This window comes from Cyprinodon variegatus, unplaced genomic scaffold (assembly GCF_000732505.1).
Source record: "Cyprinodon variegatus isolate N-32 unplaced genomic scaffold, C_variegatus-1.0 Scaffold379, whole genome shotgun sequence".
Taxonomy (NCBI): domain Eukaryota; kingdom Metazoa; phylum Chordata; class Actinopteri; order Cyprinodontiformes; family Cyprinodontidae; genus Cyprinodon; species Cyprinodon variegatus.
Window position 1 is genome coordinate 48,670 of NW_015150832.1, and position 19,957 is coordinate 68,626.

Below are 19,957 nucleotides of genomic sequence, written 5' to 3' on the forward strand. Positions count from 1 at the left end.
TTTTGAAGAAGTATGTTTTCAAGAGGACTTAGATAATAGCACATTGTGACAAAGACCAGATACAGCACTGGGACTTGATTAACAGCCGATACCGCACCGTGACGTCACAAACCGGTAGTACAGGCAGTAGTACCGGCAGTAGTGTTCTTTGACAAACATGGATGTCTCTGGGAAAACACATTCAAATGAAATTACTCTTAATTAAAAACACTTATCATCTATTAAACAGCGTGTAATAATTTCATATTTAAAGTACTTTCAGAAGTTTGAATTCTGAATATGCCCGGACTTTTCCTTTAATACAACTGCACTATTGCTATTTACGTTCATTAAAAACTATATTTTTATGTAAATCCATACCTACATTTGAGGTTGCAAAAAGCATGGGCAGTGAATGTGTGGGGGTTGAGGAACCATCCATTATATCACTGTCTGAGGAAAAATAGCAAATGTTGATCTTAAACATCTTACTGAGTCGATTGATCATAATCGACATACCAGTAAAGTTGTGTTTTGGCTGTAATGATCAATATGTTAGATTATTTCATCTACAGTAGAACTGCTTGTTACTTTTCTCTTTTAATAAAGCGTATTTGAATACGTAATACATTTTTGACCATTTATACCTGTGATATTTTAATAAAAGTTTTATAATCATGAAGATGTCAACTGACCCATGCCTAGGTAACTCTCAGTCCTGTATAGAAAAGTTATGTTTGATAATGTTAATGATTTATTTACCACTGTTTAATCCTGTTTATAACCACTGGTATGATAAGCAACTACAACTTATTACATTAACATTTCAATTATCAAAGAACCGGCAAAAAATGTTGCAATTGCTCCGGTATGCCCTTTCCTGACAAACACCAAAGGTCACATAACAGTCTATGATATAGAGTTTAACAGTCATTAAACGTCTACTGAAACACTCCATACCTCGATCTGAGGAGAGTGTCACAAACTACATCGAATAATGTGTGCAAAGACACTCTAACAGTCATTGAATACCGAAGAAAGCTTTGAGTAAGGTTAACAGTTCTTGTCCGTTGCCACTGATAAAGGTTTAGTAAACTCGATTTGTTTTAGTTGCTAAAAACTCAGATAAAAACATCATACACCACTACTATCAAGTGTAATAAAAAATAAATAAATCAAACCTGCAGACACACAGAGTTATGAGTAGAGTGATTAAAGTTTCTCCTGTAAAATCACATGTTAAGAATCACTGTGTTCCAGATAGATACAGAGCTGCCTTAGCTGGCCACACTAACAGTCACAGTTTGAATAGTGTGCGATGCCTTTATCTATACAATCTATACATATATATATATATATTCCGGTATGTCACAAGTGTGTAACTCGTATAAGACACAACATAGAGACCACTTTAGTCACTCTTATTTAGTAAATATATCAAACCCATTATATACAAAGCAACTTTAGATGCTTTCATCTTACAGGTCCAGACTCAGAAGACCACCTGTCTCAAACTCTCACAGCTGTACAGCAGCGTCGACTGGAAGCTAAACATCCACAGCAAAGAAAATAAACTCTGCAATCGGTCGGTCTAATTTTAAAGTGTAACTACACCATACATTCGCCATGTTATACAAACCAGCTCACAGAGCACATGTACAGCAGCCAAAGACACGATGCTGCACTGTTACACAACCTTGTTCCATGGCAACCGTGTTGATGGTTTGACAGCAACTGCTCAGCAGCTCCCGCTGTGCTCCTCAGTCAGCCTTGTCCTCACCGTTCTTGGCCCATCCTCTGCTCATTACCGCTACCACTATGCTGTACATGTTAAGCCAGGCTTGGCGCAGCGGCGCTGTGTAAGCCTGACCCAGACTGCACTGCAACATGTAGAGAAGAGACTCTCCTACATCCTGCAGAAAGGAAAAAATATATATAATTGTGTCCCTTGTTAATTAATAAATTACCAAAGAATAAACACATTTTTCTTTTTCCATGATAGACTTTCACTATTAACATAGGGCTGAGTGATGCTAGATCTAAAGAGAATCTGAATGAGAACATAAAATGGACTTTAAGATCTCAAAAAGAAACATATAAACATATTCAATAAAAGATAAATTTTTATATTTATTAGCCTGAAAAAGGATAACTTGTAGTAACTAATGGAAGCATAAATTCTCCCCTCAAACAGGAAGTCCTGAAGAGATTATCCAGCCCAGTATGTGGTCTTTAAGTTCAAAAGAATTACATTAACATACTTTGGCTTTGGACTTAAAGGTATAATGGAGGATCTTCTTTTTCTGGTAGGATCATCAAAATAAGTTTCAATCATTTTGGTGATATGTTTACATAAGGCCATCCAATGTGCTGGCCCCAGGTAGCTATCTTACCGGTCGTGAGTCTGACAATTTGAAAAAATTGAAAATCTTCTTCTGGAAAGTTAGCTTGTCCAAGCAATGCAAACAGCAACTTTTAAACAGAGCATGTATGAGGAGAAATGGGCTCATGCATGCTAATAGGCCTTCCCTCTTGGGAGCAGGTACAGGGTTGGGCATGTGCATTTTTTTTTTAAGTGAAGAGAGCGGGTCTTTTTAAAATTTCTCGGAAATCCTCCACTATACCTTTAAATCTGATTGAATGCTGTAATTTAACATTGACCAAATCATTCTTTATTAAAAACCCTCCAATACAGGTGATAAGAGTGTAGGCCAATACTTTTCTCACTGTAAAGTACAAATCCTGTTTAAAGGCATTGCAACCAAGGACGTCACATCTAGGTATTAGTTTATAGTTTAGTTTACATGGATGCTTTCCGGTGATAAATGAAATTTTTTATTTAAAAATTTAATTTTGCATTTACTCAGGTAATTTGTGTTTTTATGCGTGGCATAAAAAAGATGTAGTGGGTGGAATTTTTTTATCAGTCTTCTTTTACTCATCAGAATCAAATCATGTACAAAAGGCATGTGGTTATTTGATTTTCGCTTTAAAATGCCTACATTTACATAAAAATTTTAGTTGTTTTATTATTTTTTTTTAAAAGTAATAACTGCAAAAGAGAGAATGTTTCTCTGAAAGGTTCAGATTAAAAAAAGCTAACATTATTCTTTATTGTGGACACTCTGAGCTCATTCTGGGAGATCCCAATCCTTTCCAGACCACAACACAAATAGTGCCTTTAGTGTAAAAGGGGCGTAACCTAAAGCCTATTATTTTGTAGGGGGGAAAAGTTAATTTCAATCCATATGCTACGGTGGCCCTGAGGTGCAAACCACTACAACATTAAAGAAGTACAAGTTTATTTCTCTGTAGTTCCAGTTGAGTTGGAGATCAGAATATGACAAATCAGGTCAATTTCTTATTTTTAACATTAAAACAAACTGAAACCAAATTAGATTTTCTCCTAAAATATTACTTCAAGATAGGAAACAAAGGTTCCCTGTCAATTAAATAATTTGTTTTTCAAAGGAAGAATCAAATTAAGACTTTTATTTATTTGTTGGAAGTTTTTTTTCTTCTGTTTTTTATTTTTTTTAGCATCTGTGCAGATATGCGTTGATCTTACGGTGAATGACTGTGTGCTGACTCCCACTGCCTGATGCTTTCTCCCAAGATTGACCAGAAAGTCTTCCAAGGTGTGTAGATCATCAAGGTGGCTGACAGCTGCATCGATCACAAGCATTACCTGGAAACAAAAAGAATGAGAAGATACCCTAAAAAACACATTCACTTGTTAAGATGTGTTGGTACCATTTTCTGATTATGCGATATTGAGCTCACCTTGGTGACATGGTCCAGGAACTCGGGGCTGGAGAGACAGTCTTGTTTGGAATCACAGTTTGTACCGTAGTGGAAAAGGCTGAGCAGTGCAGGGTCCAGCTCAAACAGCCTACCACAGAAAAATATCACACTGCTCTATAGGTGCACTGATTCACATGGCATTGGTTCAGAAATATATGCAGACAGAAAATGAGTCCCTCCTGTTAGAGTCTGATTCAGCTGTCTCAAAGTATGTGGATTATTGCACTCTGTCGCCAAGCAACAAGTCAAGCCTCTGGTCCCTGTCTGCATGGGAAACGAGACCAGAAAATCTCCTCTCATTCTTTCTCTATACCTGTACTACAAACTCTATTGTCACAGTTATTAAGAGATACATCGGTGGGTTTAATTTGCTTCTGACTACCAGAAGGATTTCTCAGCGAAACATCAGAGATTTTTCTTCTCCCTAACATTATTATTGAACATTACCTTGAGAACATGATGACACCATGAGGAACTTTGTTTATTCCCAAGCTCTCCCAGCTGCCTCGTATCAGCTCCTTCTCTTTCACTGACAGCTCTCCCATCATCCCTGCAAGCACAAGATATACTCTTCTCTGTTGGGCAAACATATAACTCCTCTCCAAAAAGAAAAACAAAAACAAAACAAAAGGCACAATCTTTCGATAAAAAGGCACAGAAAAAAAACTTCTGTTATTCCACCATGAAACATATACTGACCATGTCAAACATAAGGAAACCTCAGCATTAGAAACGATCATACTGTACCTTTTTTGAGGTCAGCTGTCTCTGAAGTCCTGCTGCAGCCAGGCTCTGGGGAATGACAGTTTCTGTGATTATGAGTGAGTGATTGTGGTGCAGGCTGCAGGCTGACACTCAGGTCCAATTGTTCCTTCTTTCTCCGGCCCACTGTACTGTCAGGGAGGCAAGTTCTGCCACACTCTTATCTGTCACACCGCCTGCTATCTCTCTCCCCTCGTCATTTGCCTCCTGATATGCTCTCTCTCCAGCACTGGGGATGTTATTCATGCCACTGAAGGAGAAACAGAGGGATCTCTCTCTTCAGCTCCAGAGAGGCTGCAGCAAACCACAGCTCCTCCTGCAGGTGAACTGAGGTCTAAAGTACACAGAGAGACTCCATGCAGAAGAACTTTCCCGCTGGATTTTTTTATATTATAATAATAAGAATAGATTACACAACAATTATGAAGAAAAGCAAAATAACCAGAAAAACACAGTGTTAGCCGTTTTTACTTGACAATTGCTGGGTTAGAGACGGTGAAATCTATTTGAGGCCTTCATCCACTATTCTGAGATGTATCTTCAGCTGCCTACATTTGCTACCCATGCATTTACAAAATGAAACGTGTGTGAATTTAGATGGCTACAATAATAAACGACCTGATTGCACCACCTTGGTGAAATTATATTGTTCATCTACTACAGAGAACCACTCCTCAAACAGCAAGATCATAACATTCTGCGGCCAAGTGTGCAGCCTCTCGTTAATCTAAATAAGATGTGTTTCTTTCCTCTCAGCCTCCAAACACATGCTTGAAGGCTATGGTTAGCTCAAATTAATGTCTCTCCCTCTCCTACAGCACACATTTTGACTGATGCAGAGTCCTGGTCAGGTATTATCTAACAGGTTGGGGAGGGATAGGCCTATTTCTTTTGCCGTGCAACAGGGAATTGGAGGTGCACAATAATCCCTGAGGGAAAACAAAATAGAGGGAGGAAGGATGCGGGGTTCCCATGGCAACCTGACAGGATGGAGCCCTTGAAGCTTCTTCATGTCATACTTGAGATTTCAAAGAAGGGACGCACTTGCAATGATATTGAAAGTGTTTTTCCTTGTTTTGAAACTTTTTCAACCTGATGAAGCCTTCAGTAAAAAATAAAACCCATACAGTGTAGAAACTTTAAGGTCAACTGACTCCACAGTATGTTTGATCTGTGAAAACATTTTAACGATGAACTGATAGGGTTTATTACTAGAATTACCTTGTTAAACTGTATGACTTGGGCTAAATGTTTTGAATATCTTACAACACGTTTCTCACAATAGTTTTACAGGAGATTTGGCCCATTTCCCCTGAAACAACCGGTATTTCTAAGTCAGGTTTGTTGGCTGCTTTGCCTTCCAACATCTTTTTAGCTCTCCCTATGCTTATTTGGGACTAATATTAGAACTTTGTCATGATCATTTCAAAATATTTACATTGTTGTCCTTAAGCCACAAAATGTTTCTTTTCTTTAAAACTTAAGCTGTATGGCCCCTTATGAAACTGGTCCGTTTTGGTGAAGAGAGAGCTGGGCCAAAAAGCTCTCGATATACCGGTCAATCTACGTTCCTACCCTCATCTACGGTCATGAGCTTTGGGTCATGACCGAGAGAGCGAGATCCCTGATACCAGTGACCGAAATCAGTTTTCTCTGTGTGTCTGGGCTCTCCCTTTGAGATAGGGTGAGGAGCTCAGTAATCCTGGGAGGACTCAGAGCTGCTGCTCCTCCACGTCAAGAAAAGCCAGTTGAGGTGGCTCAGGCATCTGATAAGGATGCCTCCTGGACGCCTACCTGGTGAGGTTTTCTGGGCACGTCCCAACTGGAAGACACCAAGAGGGAGACCCAGGACATACTAGAGGGACTATTTTTCTCTGATGGCCTGGGAACGCCTTAGGATTCCCCTGGAGGACCTGGCCCAAGTGGCTGGGGAAAGAGACTTCTGGGTCTCCCTACTGAAGCTGCTACTAGACCCCAGATAAGAGGAAGAAGATGGGTGGATGGTTGATTGGTTGGACGGACTGGCAGATGGTCCCTTTATGACATTACAAGAAGTAAATTATCTTTTTATGTTTTACCAAATAGCTTCTTCCTCCCTGAGTGGCATTAAGGTCCACCCTTACCAGCTTCAGCCAGAGTCTTGACTAGACCCTTTGCTTTTGCTCTTGGACTGATGCACACAATACACACCAAGTTCATTTCTGGAATACAGTTCCATAACCTGTTGATAATTGTACATAATTATTTGCACAAATTAATGTGCTACTTTGTGGGTACTTTGTATCTTGTCCAATATACTTTGGTAATTTAATAGTTTCCTTCACATGTATGAGATTTTGCTTTAAGTTAAATCCCTGTATGGGTTTCCATTTTCTGACATTCCTATAAGATCATCCGGGCATCGTTAAACCTGTTTGAGGGTAAAGTAATCTAAAGTGTTTTAACCTTAGAATATTCTGTCTCATTATTTTGCGCTGTAGCAATTTGAAATAAATGTGGCAGTCCTCACCAATCTTTCTGTTAGACAGAAAAAAGTGTGAATGTATTTTAAGCATATAATGTGGTTTTAAAAATCCTATAAAATTTAGTGTGTATAGAAAAAAAAGGGTTGGGGGGCATTGCAAAGTTATCTAAATGAGCTACTAAATCTATTTTCAGGCCTTTTTGTTTTTTACATCAGCCTGGTTATTTTTGTCATATACTCCACTATGCTGGTGAAGATTCTTAGTCATCCAGGTCATAGTCATTCCAAAAAAGTAAAAACAATCCACTGGACTTTGTTTCCACGTTTGAAGATGTTTGCTTCCCATCCAGAAATCTTTTTTAATTAAAAATGTCAGAAATAGCATTGAGTTAAAGGCTTTTGGTCCACTCTATAAAGCCTCGAACTTAATGCTATTTCTGACATTTTGAATTCAAAAAGCTTCCTGGATGGGAAGCAAACATCTTCAAACTTGGAAACAAAGTTCAGTAAATAGTTTTTTTCTTTACTTTTGTGGATTTTCTCCACTACTTCTGTGTATCCCAAAAAAGCACACCAAAACATTAGGTGTCATTCTTGATAAGGTGTTTTACAAAAACAAGGGGCATATATACTTAAACACCTTTACATTTTTCAGGTAATACCCCAAATTATCTTTTAAATTTTTGATTTGTAATGATTTAAAAGATGTTTCGCTTCACAACAGAGAATATGTTATATATTATTATACATTATATATAGATGTAAGAAAAATACACCTTTGTGTCTATTTAAATATATAAACCTGATAATTGCCCTTTTCCAGTTCTCTTCCAGTCTTTTTCACGCTATCTTTAACAGACCTGCTTTGAACATTATTCTGTTAGCATTGCATCATGTGAAAGCCTGAACAGCTTAAAGGCCTGGGAGTCATGCCCACAATCGCTCTGTCTGATGACCCCTTGACTGTGTTCTGAAACATATCCAGACTTCCCCGTGTGGTTTGTAAGTAAAAATGATCTCTAAGATTCCTGGCAGACAGCTGTCAAAGCACAAGCGTACAGCAGAGGCCGGTGCAACAGAATATTTGATGTGGATTTGCAGGCTTGGAGCCGACAGCAGCTCTGGTCTGTGTGAAGGCACATGCACTGCGAGGACTGTTTATTTAGCTGGCGGGGTGGCTCTAGAAATAACCGAGAACTATAAACCATCCATTGAAGAAAAGCCAATCTCAGGCGGTTGTTGTTTTTATGTGTCTAAACAATAAAACACAAATTAAAAACAATGTCTAACGGGGTGCTGTTAAGTTTGATCATTTGTCAAATTTGCTGTTGGAAGCTTGTTAATTTTCAGACACAAAAGTAATTCTCTTCTGTTTTTGAATATTTATTCTTGTAACATCATGTCCATCATCCTCTAAATTAAAGGCTTCAAGCTTTTTGACAAGACTTTTCAAAACCAAAAGCCTTTTACGTTCCACATGTTTAGAGTGAGCGGTTTGGATTTTTCCATGTACAATAATGCTCAAAACCATGTTTCTTCTCTTTAAAAAAAAGTTTTAACAAACAGGAGGGGAAAAAGTCCTTTGCAGCTTTTTGGAAACAGATCAAGAAGCGATCTTTTCTTTATTATAGCTCCACACAATGCTCTTAGGCTATACATCTTTAGAAAACAAATTATTAACATGAACAATATCAGTGACTTCTAATGATCCTTTTCATGCATTCCTTTTTCGGCTTTGAGGTTGTAATTAACACCTTTAATGAGTCTTTCAAAAACATAATTTGTTGCAGAAGTGAACATTTATTGAGCTCCATGCATGTTGAAATTAAACTTATAGACTCCAATATATGAATGGACCACTGGTATTCAAATATTAAAAAGTTGCAAAGAAAGAAGACAGTTTTTGTAGTCAAAAATTCTCACTGCAAAAAATGGAAATCTAATTAGGTAATTATTACTTAAAATAAGTGCATTTTTTTTCTCCAATTGAGGACGAAAGTGAGACACTTTATATGAAAGACTAAAATAAGAAAAAAACAACTGCATTGTCTTATTTCAAGTTCATATTATCGAATTATCTTATTTTAAAAGCAAAGATACTAATTTCATTGGCAAATCGTCGCATTTACCCACTCAAATAAAGGGTAAATGCACTTAATTTAAGAATTTTTTACTTATTTCTAGATCATTTTTGCAGTGCAGTAGGGCTGAGATTAGGGCCATGTCATAAAATAATGTTATCACATGTGCTATCATTATTCTGGTGAACACCCAACAAAGAAAAAGTTTCAACAATCCAACCAAAACTATCTGCATGAACTTTATTCCTTAGGAACAGCCACTGTATCAGCATTTCATTCACTCTATTATGGTTCCTCAGTGTAACAGGATTAATATTAACACAAACTGAGAGGGGGCTAATTGAAACAGAAGCCCCTACCCTGGAATGCACACTTTAAAATTCACGTAAGACTTGCATTGACACAGATGAACAAAATTATTTCTGGAGAAACATTTTATGTTTGAAGTTAACCAGGATTTAGCTAATGACAAAAATATGCTTGATATAGCCAAGCAGAGATCACCAACAGTCAAGCATGGTGGTGGTAATATGATGTAATGTGTCTGCTTTGAGTTTAGGTGCATTTTTTTAAGTATGTGTATTAATACAGCTGGAGAACCACCTCAAAATTATTTAACATTCCCCAATCTTCAAGTGGGGGGAGTGTTTGTCTAGTGGTTAGAGCACTGTGCTTATGCTCTGAAAAGGTTGCAAGTACCCGATTCTTTCACCACAGCCTCCACTCTGGGTCACTGAGCAAGACCCTTAACCCCACACTGCTACCCAGGCGCCACACAGTGGAAGCCCAGTGCTCCCCAAGTGGATGTGTAAAATGCAAAGATACATTTCTCCAATATGAGAACAATAAAGTTCAATTATTTAAAAAAAAAACTTCAACTTGATTCAACAGCGGGGGGTTCTAACAGGATAATGATTCCAAGCAGAGTTTTGGAAAAGCTAAAGTCAATCTTTAGGACTGGCCCAGACCTCGGGCTTATTGAAATTAATAAGTATTGCTTAAATGTGGAGTTTGTATAAGGAAGATAAGCTTCCTTATACACAAAGCTACTCAGAGAACATCCTATGGGCCGATGAGAAAAGATGGAACATTTTGCCAAGGGACAGAAAAGGAAGCATATCAAGGAAAGAACATTGTCCCTGGTGTGAAACATGTAGCTTGGTCTCAGTCACAGGTCATGGGCTTGCAACAGGAAGTTGACCCAAAACAGACAAATAAAACCCGCCAAGAATGGCTAAGAGGACTATTCTAAAGTGGCCTTCTATGAGCCTTGACTTTAATCCATTGAGCATCTTTGGAAAGAGCTGAAAAAGGTCATCAGGAAAAGGCAGCCTTCAAACCTGAGACAACCACAGCAATTTGCTCATGAGAAGGGAAACTATATACCTGCTGAGAGGAGCTAAAGTCTCAGTGACAGTTATAGGAATCTTTCTTTCATTAAACAAGAGTACCAGCAAATGTTTCTATGCATGTACACAGTGAACTTATGTACATTTCTCACTAGCACAGACGGTGTTTACAGATACTCTGGATAGAACAGGATGCAGTTAGGTACATCTTTATTTTGACATAGCAACAAGTTTGATTTTCCAACCACATTTAAGCTGCTTTGTTGTATTTGTCGACTTCTGATTATAAATAGGTCTGTTTTTTGTGGTGTTGTGCTATTTCTTACCCTTGCTGTTAGCTGGCTTTGGTCACTTCTGAACTGGCCTGTTGATGTTTTTGTTTGCAGATCACTTCAGTTTTGAAATAGGCACTCCCACAGGCGCTATTTATGATTTGCAACCAGACGCTAAATTACACTTGATAGTAAATCTGTCCCAGAAGATGCTCCTTTTCTACCCAATACTGACAGAATGATGTGTCACCAATAAATCTGCTGGTAGCAGAGTCTTCCAGAAAGGTGTTTGTTTTTTTAAGTTTATTTGACCTTTATAATGCATTAATTGGATTAAACTTTCAATGTAGTAAATCGGTTGATCAGCAAAGACCAAATATTTATATTAGGTCATTTTATAAAACAAATAAGCCTAAAAAAAGAACTAAGAAAACAGTTCATCTATGTGTTAACATCAAAAATCATGTTTGTAAAATAGTAGTTATTCAATAACATATAAAGTAGAATAAAATTTAATTTATATTCAGTTTAAACGATTGGAGTGTCAAGTCCCCATGACTTTTATTTTCATAATTTATAGGTGTGCATCATAAACAATCAGGTTTTCGGTGTTCACTGTGACACAGATCATTTTTTAAAGACAGTGTTCTTTTCAACTTGGGACACCACAAAAACTCAGCTCTTCCTGAAGCTTTTTCATCATGGCATTTCTTCCCCTTTGGACTTCACGCTCTTCTCATCCACATCTTCAATTTTCTCCCCGTCGTCTACATTTTCCTCCCTAAATCAGACATTTTGGGTTAGAAAATGCCTATATTGTAATTACGTCGAACTTTTACTTGGCTCTGGTGCTTTTTCTCTGTTCTTTGCCGACTGCAGGGAGAGCTCAGAAAATTATGTAATATAATATGACCAAACCACATAAAGTCCTTGGCTCTCAGGCAGCGGTGTTATTCATATTTTTACCGGATGCAGTTGAACTTCACAAAGCAGAAACAAAGCTTGCAGGAAAATCTCTGTACCTGTTTTGGGTTTCCTCTTCAGAACCGTGGCTAACTGTATCGGTGTCAGCTTCATCTAGTATGAACGATTTTCCAGTTTCTTCAACAAACTGCTCTTTTATACCGGCTTTCTGCAGCTTTCCTTTGTATGTCTGCTCTGCATGGACCTTTGCATTTTTCTGCCATAAAAAATTATTTTTACAATACAGAGCAAGCACATCATTTTTACTTTGTTTTAAAGTGTAAGAAACTTACCTGTTTCACTTGTTCAAACAAATAAGGTCTCTCACTAACTCGGGCTTTCATTTCTTGTAATTCTCTTATATAATCTCTCATTCTTTGTCGATCAGTTTCCCTTCAAGTGAGAAAAGATAAGAGTTTAAAATTCTGCTCCAGGGAAGCATGGCAGCTGTAATGTTTGATGCAGAAGTTGATAGCTGCAGAACTCACCGATGGCGCTGTAGATTTTCATTACATACGTCTTTCAGGCTGCTGTGGGGATCCAGCAACTTTGCATGAAGAACGACAGTCTTCTTCATTGCTTGGGATCTCATCTGGTAGCTCTTTAACCACTCTGTACTCTCTTGATTTTTACTTTCCTTCATCTCTATTGATTTTCTAAATTGATAAAGAAGAATAAATGGGATATCATTTATTCCTCTTTTTAGCTACTAGATAACAGATGTACTGGCTAACACAGCTTTACTACAGAGTCATGAAAACTCTGGAAAGCCTAAAATTTGGTTTAATCATGGACAACAAGATTCTAATTTTATATATTTCTTACATTTTCTAAAGGACACAGTTTCTAATTTGAGTATTTTTGGTTTGAATAAAAGTGGTACAGGCAGACTTATTGTTTTAAAACTGGGTCTACTTTAAATGTCAGAGCAAGAACTAAAACAGCTTTTTCCTAGATTTTCTTATTCCTCAACCAAATAACAAATGGAGAATAAGAAAGTCTTCTTAAGACCAAGAGTCCCATTTCACAATAAAGCTGATTTAGTTTTGTCCAGTTGGAAAAAATAGAGGTTTCAACGTTGATAAGAAATGTGTAGTAATAACACCTAATAATTATTCTCTTTAGCTTAAAGGAGCATAATTTAAGTCAAGTGTCCGAAATGCAATAAAAATATAGCAATTTGTGTTTGAATAAGTAAGGAAAAAATGTTAATAAAACTGTGTAAGAACCCAGTCCATAGATCTCACCTGATGGCTGCACAGCGCTGCCTTGCAGCATCTGTGATATACGTGGGTAGAGTGTCTGCAGATATCAGTGTTAGGGCTCCAAGCGACTTGCTCCTACTGAGATTATTCATTTTAGATACCTGCACAAGTAAAGTAAGAAGGAAACCTTTACTGGTACCTGGAAACAGCCAGGATCTGAGACCATCTGGTTGAAAACTAATGATCGTTATCGCATCAGTGAACTCAGAGCATATAACTTTGTTGTTTTTATTTCCCTAGTTATTTGTTTCTTAAACTATTAGTTTAATATTTAAGGATGATAACTAATCACCTTTGGAGTAACACATACAAGAAAGACATTTCCAGCAATAATTAAAAAGAAAACAAATGCAAAAATACAAAGAAATATTTCCAGAAATTTGAAAATAATCCATTGTAAGCAAAACTACATATTCCTGTGTTACCATGATGGAATTTAAAGGGGAAAAAAATGATTTTTCTATTTATAAACATACCCTCTGTGCCTATAGAAGTTTTCTGTACTTTTTAAACTGATTTTTTAGGTTAAATCAAGACAAATTTACTTAAAGAAATTAAGCAAGAACGTTAGTGTTTTTATCTAGGATTTGCTAAGCAGGCAGTATTGCTCAGTGATCATAAAATTAAACCACAATATGTAAAAAGGCTTGCATCGCAACAATTCAATTTTAATCACTTCCTGCAATTTTGCTCATTTTTGTAAAGTGCTAATATGATCATATCCCCTAAAAGCTGAATTTCACTAAATCTCCAGCTAAATACACAATGATTGGGCATAAAAAGCAGTTTTTTTATTTACATTAAAGTTAAATGAAATTTAACTCTATAATTAATAGATAATGTCTAGCAGTCATTATCCTAATTTCTCAGCTTTTGGAGATCGCTAAGACATTCTATATCTCCACAGTCTAATATTGTCATGTCAAAGACATTGAGTAATGGCTACATATTTTGTCTAAATGTATTACTCACTTGAACCAAAAATCTTCTTTTTTTTTATTAAATATATATTTGGCTTAATTTTAACCCCATAAGTAAGGGGGGTTTAGATTGAAACGCCTCAACATTCAACAAAAACTAAAGAAACTAAAACTTTTCATTCATTTTTAGGCATTTAACTTTTTGCTTCCAAAATAAATAAAAAAGAGGATTAAATTTCATGAAAAACATGAGCCCATATTTAGTAAATTGGAGGTAGGAAGCATCTAGAATGTCGCAAACTTATTATGCAAAGAAAAATGCTATGGCTTGAAAACATAGTGGGTGGATTGGTTTCAAACTATCCATCAAGCAGAGAAGGTGTGAGAATTGAAAAAATAAGTGGCGCAAAACTATAAGATGGAACCATCTGGTGTGTTGAAGGTCCAGAAGCCCTCTGCTTTTCTGGTTCTTCTTAAACATAAACCTTACAAGACAAGTTTGTTTTTTTCTACTTTCAAGGCTGAAATAAATGACTTTAAACAATGTTTGATGTCATATTTTAAAATATTATTTATTTTGTTTTAATTCGCCTAAAGCAAGCACTCTATAATATTCTTTAAAAAAATGAATCTAAATTATTAAATTAATTCTCATTGACAAAAAAAGGATTGTTTTCTTAAATGCATTTTACCTTTGATGTCTCAGAACTCTTCATGTGTTTCCTTGCAGGTAGAGCTGATGTCCTCAGGAAGAAGGGCTGACACTTTGTCGCTTCCTGACCCTGCTTTTTCTCCAGTGCTTCCTTTTGCAGCGCCTTGTGCAGCCTTTTAAAATCTGGGACTTGAGGGATGATTTTTGGCTTGAAGGTCGGCTTCTCATCCAAGAAACCCAGCTTTTTTTTTCTGCTGTGATCAGCGCTGTGAAGTTTCAGGCAGCTTCCAGCCTGAGTCTGATTCTGTTGCTTGGACAATATTCGTTCCTGGATGTTTCTGGGAATATCCAGCTGGCCTGTACAGAGATTTAAGCACCATCACCTGCATGTCTCAACAAAATGTAAATTAGAGGTCCTGCACAAATTATTTTGTTATTCTTAGCATAAAACACAAAGTCTGAGTAGAAAACTGTGCATAAAATACCAAAGAGAAAACTGAATTTGTTGTTACCTGCCACTACAGGAATCCTTCCTCTTATAATAACTTATATTTCTATTTATTTTTTAGGTTTATCTCCTTAATTACACAAAATGTTTGAATAAAAATGTAAAACATTATCTAATTATGGTATTAAAAAACAAAAGACAAGCACTTATTATTTATATTGCTGCTATAATAGTATGCCATCTCTATTATTATTTTTATCAACTTTTTTAAATGACAGAAATATAGCAATTCAATGTTGGCTCCTTGTTTAGTAATTTTATTTCTATTTTTTTAACCTTTTATTTTACCAGGAAAGAAATCCATTGAGATATGGAATCTCTTTTACAAGAAGTCCTGGCCAGGAAGTAAAAAACCAAAAGGTACAAGGTGCAAACAAGGTATTATATTAACATCAACATTATCCATAAAACAGTAATGTTAAATAATTTAAACTAAAGCTTAAAGAAATAAAACATAAAACACAATAGAATATTTTTTTAAAATCCTCCTTTGACCAAATGTTACAGGTTTAAGAAGTGTTTAACCTGTCTGACAGTTTTTGCTGGAAACTAGAAAAAGTAATAAGAAACTTCGGCTTGAGCTGCAGGTCATTCCAAGACCATGAGCCAAAACAAGATAGTCATTTTTCCTGACTCTGTACGCACACAGGGTACCTTAAACCGCAGCCAGCTACTGGACCTGAAACTGTCTGTGTTCTGGAGAACAAAAAAATCTGCAGTAAATAATAGGGTGCACCGATTGATCCGCCGGCCGATTTATGAGCCTCGATTTCCTTAATTTTGTGAGATCAGGTTGATAACAGATGTGAAACTGACCTTTCCCACAGATCTTACCTACCTGTGCAAAGCTCTGAAAATCAATGCTCTATACTTCTGTTTATATTTGACAGCGGTAATTTCAGATTTATTTTATCTTTTCATGACTATTGATTAATATATTAAATAAATTAAAATATTTAAGGGGTTTTGTGATCTTACAACAACTGACAGTATCGGTTATTAAAAAGAAATCTGTATCGATAAAAATCGGGATTGGCATGTCAGGATTTTTAAAGATCAGGAATCGGTGATAATAGGTGCACCCCTAGTAAAAATATGATGGGTATTTTTGCTAAAATCTGCTCGAGTACCTGGCTGCTTGTCAGATAAATTGGTAGTAACTTGCTTACAGTTATTTTAAAACAGTGTTGAGTTTGAGATGAGAACTATGGCCGCATGGTATATTGGAGATATTGTCATCGACATCAGTTCTGGTAATATTTATAAAAGCAGAGTTGTAGGTAAATGCGACATTTGTAGGCTTAGGCATTTGAAGTTTCCATTAATAAACATGTATTCCTATTAGACCAACCCTCACCTGATATTAACCCATGTTAAAATCTACAAAAGGCAAAAAGTCACAAAGATACAGAAGAGGATTAGGGCCACTGAAAAAAAAAAAAGTTCACTGATTTTGAAATTTAATTTCAGTTTAACATGGGGGAAAAAGTCAGAATTCTGACTTTAATCTCAGAATTTTGTCTTTTTTCTTAGAATTCTGACTTTAAACTCAGAATTCTGACTTTTTTTTAGAATTCTGACTTTAAACTCAGAATTCTGACTTTTATCTCAAAATTCTGACTTTTTTCCCATATTAAACTGAAATAAAATTTAAAAATCAGTTATTTTTATTTTTTTTTCAGTGGCCCTAATCCTCTTCCGTACAGAGAGTATCAGGGAGAAAGGAAAGAAAAATGTGGATTTACTGCTGAACATTTTGTAAAAACAATATTTTGTATTTATAAAGTTGCATAAATGGTTATCCGAGGGACAATCAGGATTTTCATGTTTATAATATGTATTTATTTTTACTTTTGGAAATTTCTATTTATTTTACTGGCAGTAATATATATATCTTCAGGTGGATCTTTTCAACAACAAAAAAAAGCCTAATGTAACCAGAGATCATGTTTGCATGGTCTCTTTAGATTTGACACATTAGAATATAGAATTTTTAATATTCATGCTTAGGACTTTTTCATGTCTTTTCTCATTGTTTAACAGTATGTGTCACAAAACCAAATTATTACAGGAAAATAAAGAAAAACCCACCTTTCTGCGGTCTTGAATCCTTAATAATTTTATGAGAAGTTTTCTTAACACTAATGTTGTTTTTTGGATCCTCAGAAACCTGGTTTAATATTGCTGGCACCTTCTCCCTTGTTTTCTTGTCCCTCTGCTCAAAGCTAAAAGGTTTCTGAATGGAGAGCAGGAACTCCTTTCTCTGCTCATGGCCCTCTTTCCTCTCTTTCTCTCTGAGCTCCATCATCTCCTGGTAGATGGGCTGAATGACACAGGTGGGGACGGGAGCAGCGCTGAACTTCTTCTTGCATTCGGCCTCAGCCTCCTCATCTCTCTTCTGTTGTGTTGTTTTAGATAAAGAGCACCTTTCACACTGCTGAGTGCTGACATAACAGTGCTTGGGATTTGATGAAGGTAGCACAGAGATAGAAGACATATTAGGCCTCTGTTTTCCATGGAGGGAGGCCTCCTTTTCTGACTTCAGAGCAGACACAAGGGTGGACCTCCTTCCTGCAAATCTGAAAGACATTAGAAATAAAACATTATTTATTCCTTAAACTATCATTTTCAACAAAATAACCAAGTGTGTTTCACATACACTTACCTTTCGATGTCATCATTTAGATTTGTATCTGTTAATAACAGAGTGTTCCAATGAATACTTTTATCGAGCTCCTCTGTCTGTCTCCTCTTCATCTCCTGCAGCTGCTGCTCAAGGGTCTTTCTCAATGTCTTTAGGTTAGCCTTAAGCACCAGCTCGGATCGAAGTCTTTCCTCTAGCAAATTGTCACATACTGACATTTTTGTCCTGAAAAAGAAACCAAAAAGAAAACAAAGTAATAAAAGTTGAATAACTGAAAATATAGAGATTTAATGAAAATGTTAAGGAATATAAAAATACATAGACTGGCAATAAGCAGGGATGCGCAGCTATCATTCGCTCATACCTTAAACTGTCAGATTTGACTTTTAACTCAAGGCGATCATCGAACTTTGATGGCGTTAAATTTTTGAAAGTATTCATGCACTGTACACAATTTCCCCCTTCTTCAATATTAAAACATCAAAGTGTTTTATTGGGATTGTATTTAATAGATTAACTTAGAATAGAAAAGATGGTAAAGGGAAAGAACGGAAGCATTACGGTATTTTTAACGATAGATTCTGAAAAGCTTGAGGTTTGTTTGAGCAGAATGTAAACTTGTAAGCCTGACTGCAGCTCAGTTTAACGAGTAGCCATCATGTAATCAGAAAGTTATGGGTTTGATTCCAGCTTCTGTCTAACAACATTTGGAGGAATCTTGTGGGCATAACACCGATGTGCCAACCAGTCTGTATGAATGTATAAAAAGGTTTGCATTAATACAATTATAGTATAAAAAACTAATGATCTTTATCAGAGGTCTTCAACAGGGGGTCCACGGAGGTACTGTATGGGGGTCGTGAAAGTTTTGGTTGATTAGACTTTTTTTTAAAATCCCCCCCTGCAATTTTTTCCACTAATTGAAATGGCTTTAAATCCACATTAACATGAATTCAACACACTGTAGTAAACAGATAAATGGAGGTAGAAGATGTCTTTGTCTTCAATGCATCACAGGAGCTCTTTCAAGCCGGGCACTGTTTCATTCAAAACACCTGTCCCATCAACCAGGAATCAGAATCAGAAATACTTTAATAGTCCCCGGGCGAAATTGCTTTCGTTACATTACTCCATCTGTAATAGACTGACTATAGGACCAGTTTGATAGAACATATTCATTAACACACGTTCTACAATATATATAATTAGGGGGTCCCTGCTCCATCTCGCTATTAGTTTGGGGGTCCTTGGCCTGGAAAACATCGCTGGTCTACATAATTAGGAAATGTAAACATCAGTTTCATGATTTGTAATTACTACTAATCTCAACCAAATGCCTTTCGAAGATGACAAATTAGTCAATAAAATCTTTCTATAAATAACATACCCTTTTTACAAAGGAGCCACCAGACAGGTAAGAATCAAATGTGTTTGAAGGATGGTGCAATTAATAAAAAAATTATATTTTTGGAGTAGCTAGAAATCAAACATCTAAAAAAAAGAGAAAAAGGCTTATTCCCTTAGCTTATTTGTATAAGGGCAAGAAGGTATTACTGGAAGAAAGCAACACCTTTCATTTTGTCAGGATGTGATAACCTATAAGAGAAGGTGCTCCGATTAGATAAGATTTAAATATTACTTTTTGGCCAAAAAAATAAAGTGCTATAGCACGTGCTATCATTATCAACCCAGTAAAATACGTTTTTGGTTGCAAAACAAAGAGTTGAGAGCATCTACTTTTAAAAGAGATATAATCTATTTTTTTCTCATTTGATATATTAATTGATATTTACTTGATATTGGTAAATTGTTTTGGTTATGTTTTCTTCCCAGAAGCTCTGATCAAATATAATATGTTAATTCATATAAGAGTTATATGTGTCAATTATTCAAAGCCAACTCTCAAAAAGTCCAGCGCGCGGCGCTATTTCTGTTTATGCTACCATGGCAACAACGCATCAGCGCTCTCAGTGAAGTGGGACACCTATTTCAGTCTACAGCAAATTTACGTTCCTTTGTTATTTACACACACACACACAAAAGTTTAGGCGCTCCAATGCATCATAAACGGGTAAAATAAAAATACTGCCATTAACTCAAAAATTAGCAATGAGCTACCAACCTGGAAGTACTTTATCGCTGTCGCGGGCGTATTATAACTTCATGAAGGTATTCTACAACTGTCTATCGGTTAGGTTATGAAATAAAGCTATTTTTAACTTGCTACAAGCAAACCAAACGCATGTTTGGAAAGCATGAGCGTTGTGTGCGGAGAGACGCCCCGGAACGCAGGA

The 19,957-nt window shown here is 36.4% G+C and overlaps 2 protein-coding genes across 2 annotated transcripts; both read right to left on the reverse strand.

Moving 5' to 3' along the window:
• Positions 1-210: 210 nt before the first annotated feature.
• On the reverse strand, positions 211-4,761 carry ngb (neuroglobin). The gene is made up of 5 exons (XM_015386848.1): positions 4,531-4,761; positions 4,231-4,333; positions 3,763-3,871; positions 3,548-3,667; positions 211-1,892 (listed from the first exon to the last, which is right to left on the reverse strand). The coding sequence occupies exons 2-5, from the start codon at positions 4,329-4,331 to the stop codon at positions 1,740-1,742; spliced, it is 483 nt and encodes a 160-aa protein (XP_015242334.1). The 5' UTR covers positions 4,332-4,333; positions 4,531-4,761; the 3' UTR covers positions 211-1,739.
• Positions 4,762-11,072: 6,311 nt separating this feature from the next.
• On the reverse strand, positions 11,073-19,919 carry fam161b (family with sequence similarity 161 member B). The gene is made up of 9 exons (XM_015386849.1): positions 19,786-19,919; positions 17,685-17,888; positions 17,111-17,598; positions 14,552-14,868; positions 12,922-13,040; positions 12,163-12,330; positions 11,968-12,067; positions 11,734-11,891; positions 11,073-11,492 (listed from the first exon to the last, which is right to left on the reverse strand). The coding sequence occupies exons 2-9, from the start codon at positions 17,879-17,881 to the stop codon at positions 11,411-11,413; spliced, it is 1,629 nt and encodes a 542-aa protein (XP_015242335.1). The 5' UTR covers positions 17,882-17,888; positions 19,786-19,919; the 3' UTR covers positions 11,073-11,410.
• Positions 19,920-19,957: the final 38 nt, after the last annotated feature.

What these genes read in the sequence shown, in the direction of transcription:
- ngb (XM_015386848.1), bottom strand. Translation starts at nt 4,331, where the DNA reads ATGATGGGAGAGCTGTCAGTGAAAGAGAAGGAGCTGATACGAGGCAGC. An exon ending in TCCTGGACCATGTCACCAAG is followed by an intron (nt 3,668 to 3,762) that starts GTGAGCTCAATA and finishes TTTTGTTTCCAG; the next exon opens with GTAATGCTTGTGATCGATGC. An exon ending in TCAGCACACAGTCATTCACC is followed by an intron (nt 1,893 to 3,547) that starts GTAAGATCAACG and finishes TCCTTTCTGCAG; the next exon opens with GATGTAGGAGAGTCTCTTCT.
- fam161b (XM_015386849.1), bottom strand. Translation starts at nt 17,881, where the DNA reads ATGTCAGTATGTGACAATTTGCTAGAGGAAAGACTTCGATCCGAGCTG. An exon ending in CTAAATGATGACATCGAAAG is followed by an intron (nt 17,599 to 17,684) that starts GTAAGTGTATGT and finishes AATGTCTTTCAG; the next exon opens with ATTTGCAGGAAGGAGGTCCA. An exon ending in AGAGTTCTGAGACATCAAAG is followed by an intron (nt 13,041 to 14,551) that starts GTAAAATGCATT and finishes TTACTTGTGCAG; the next exon opens with GTATCTAAAATGAATAATCT.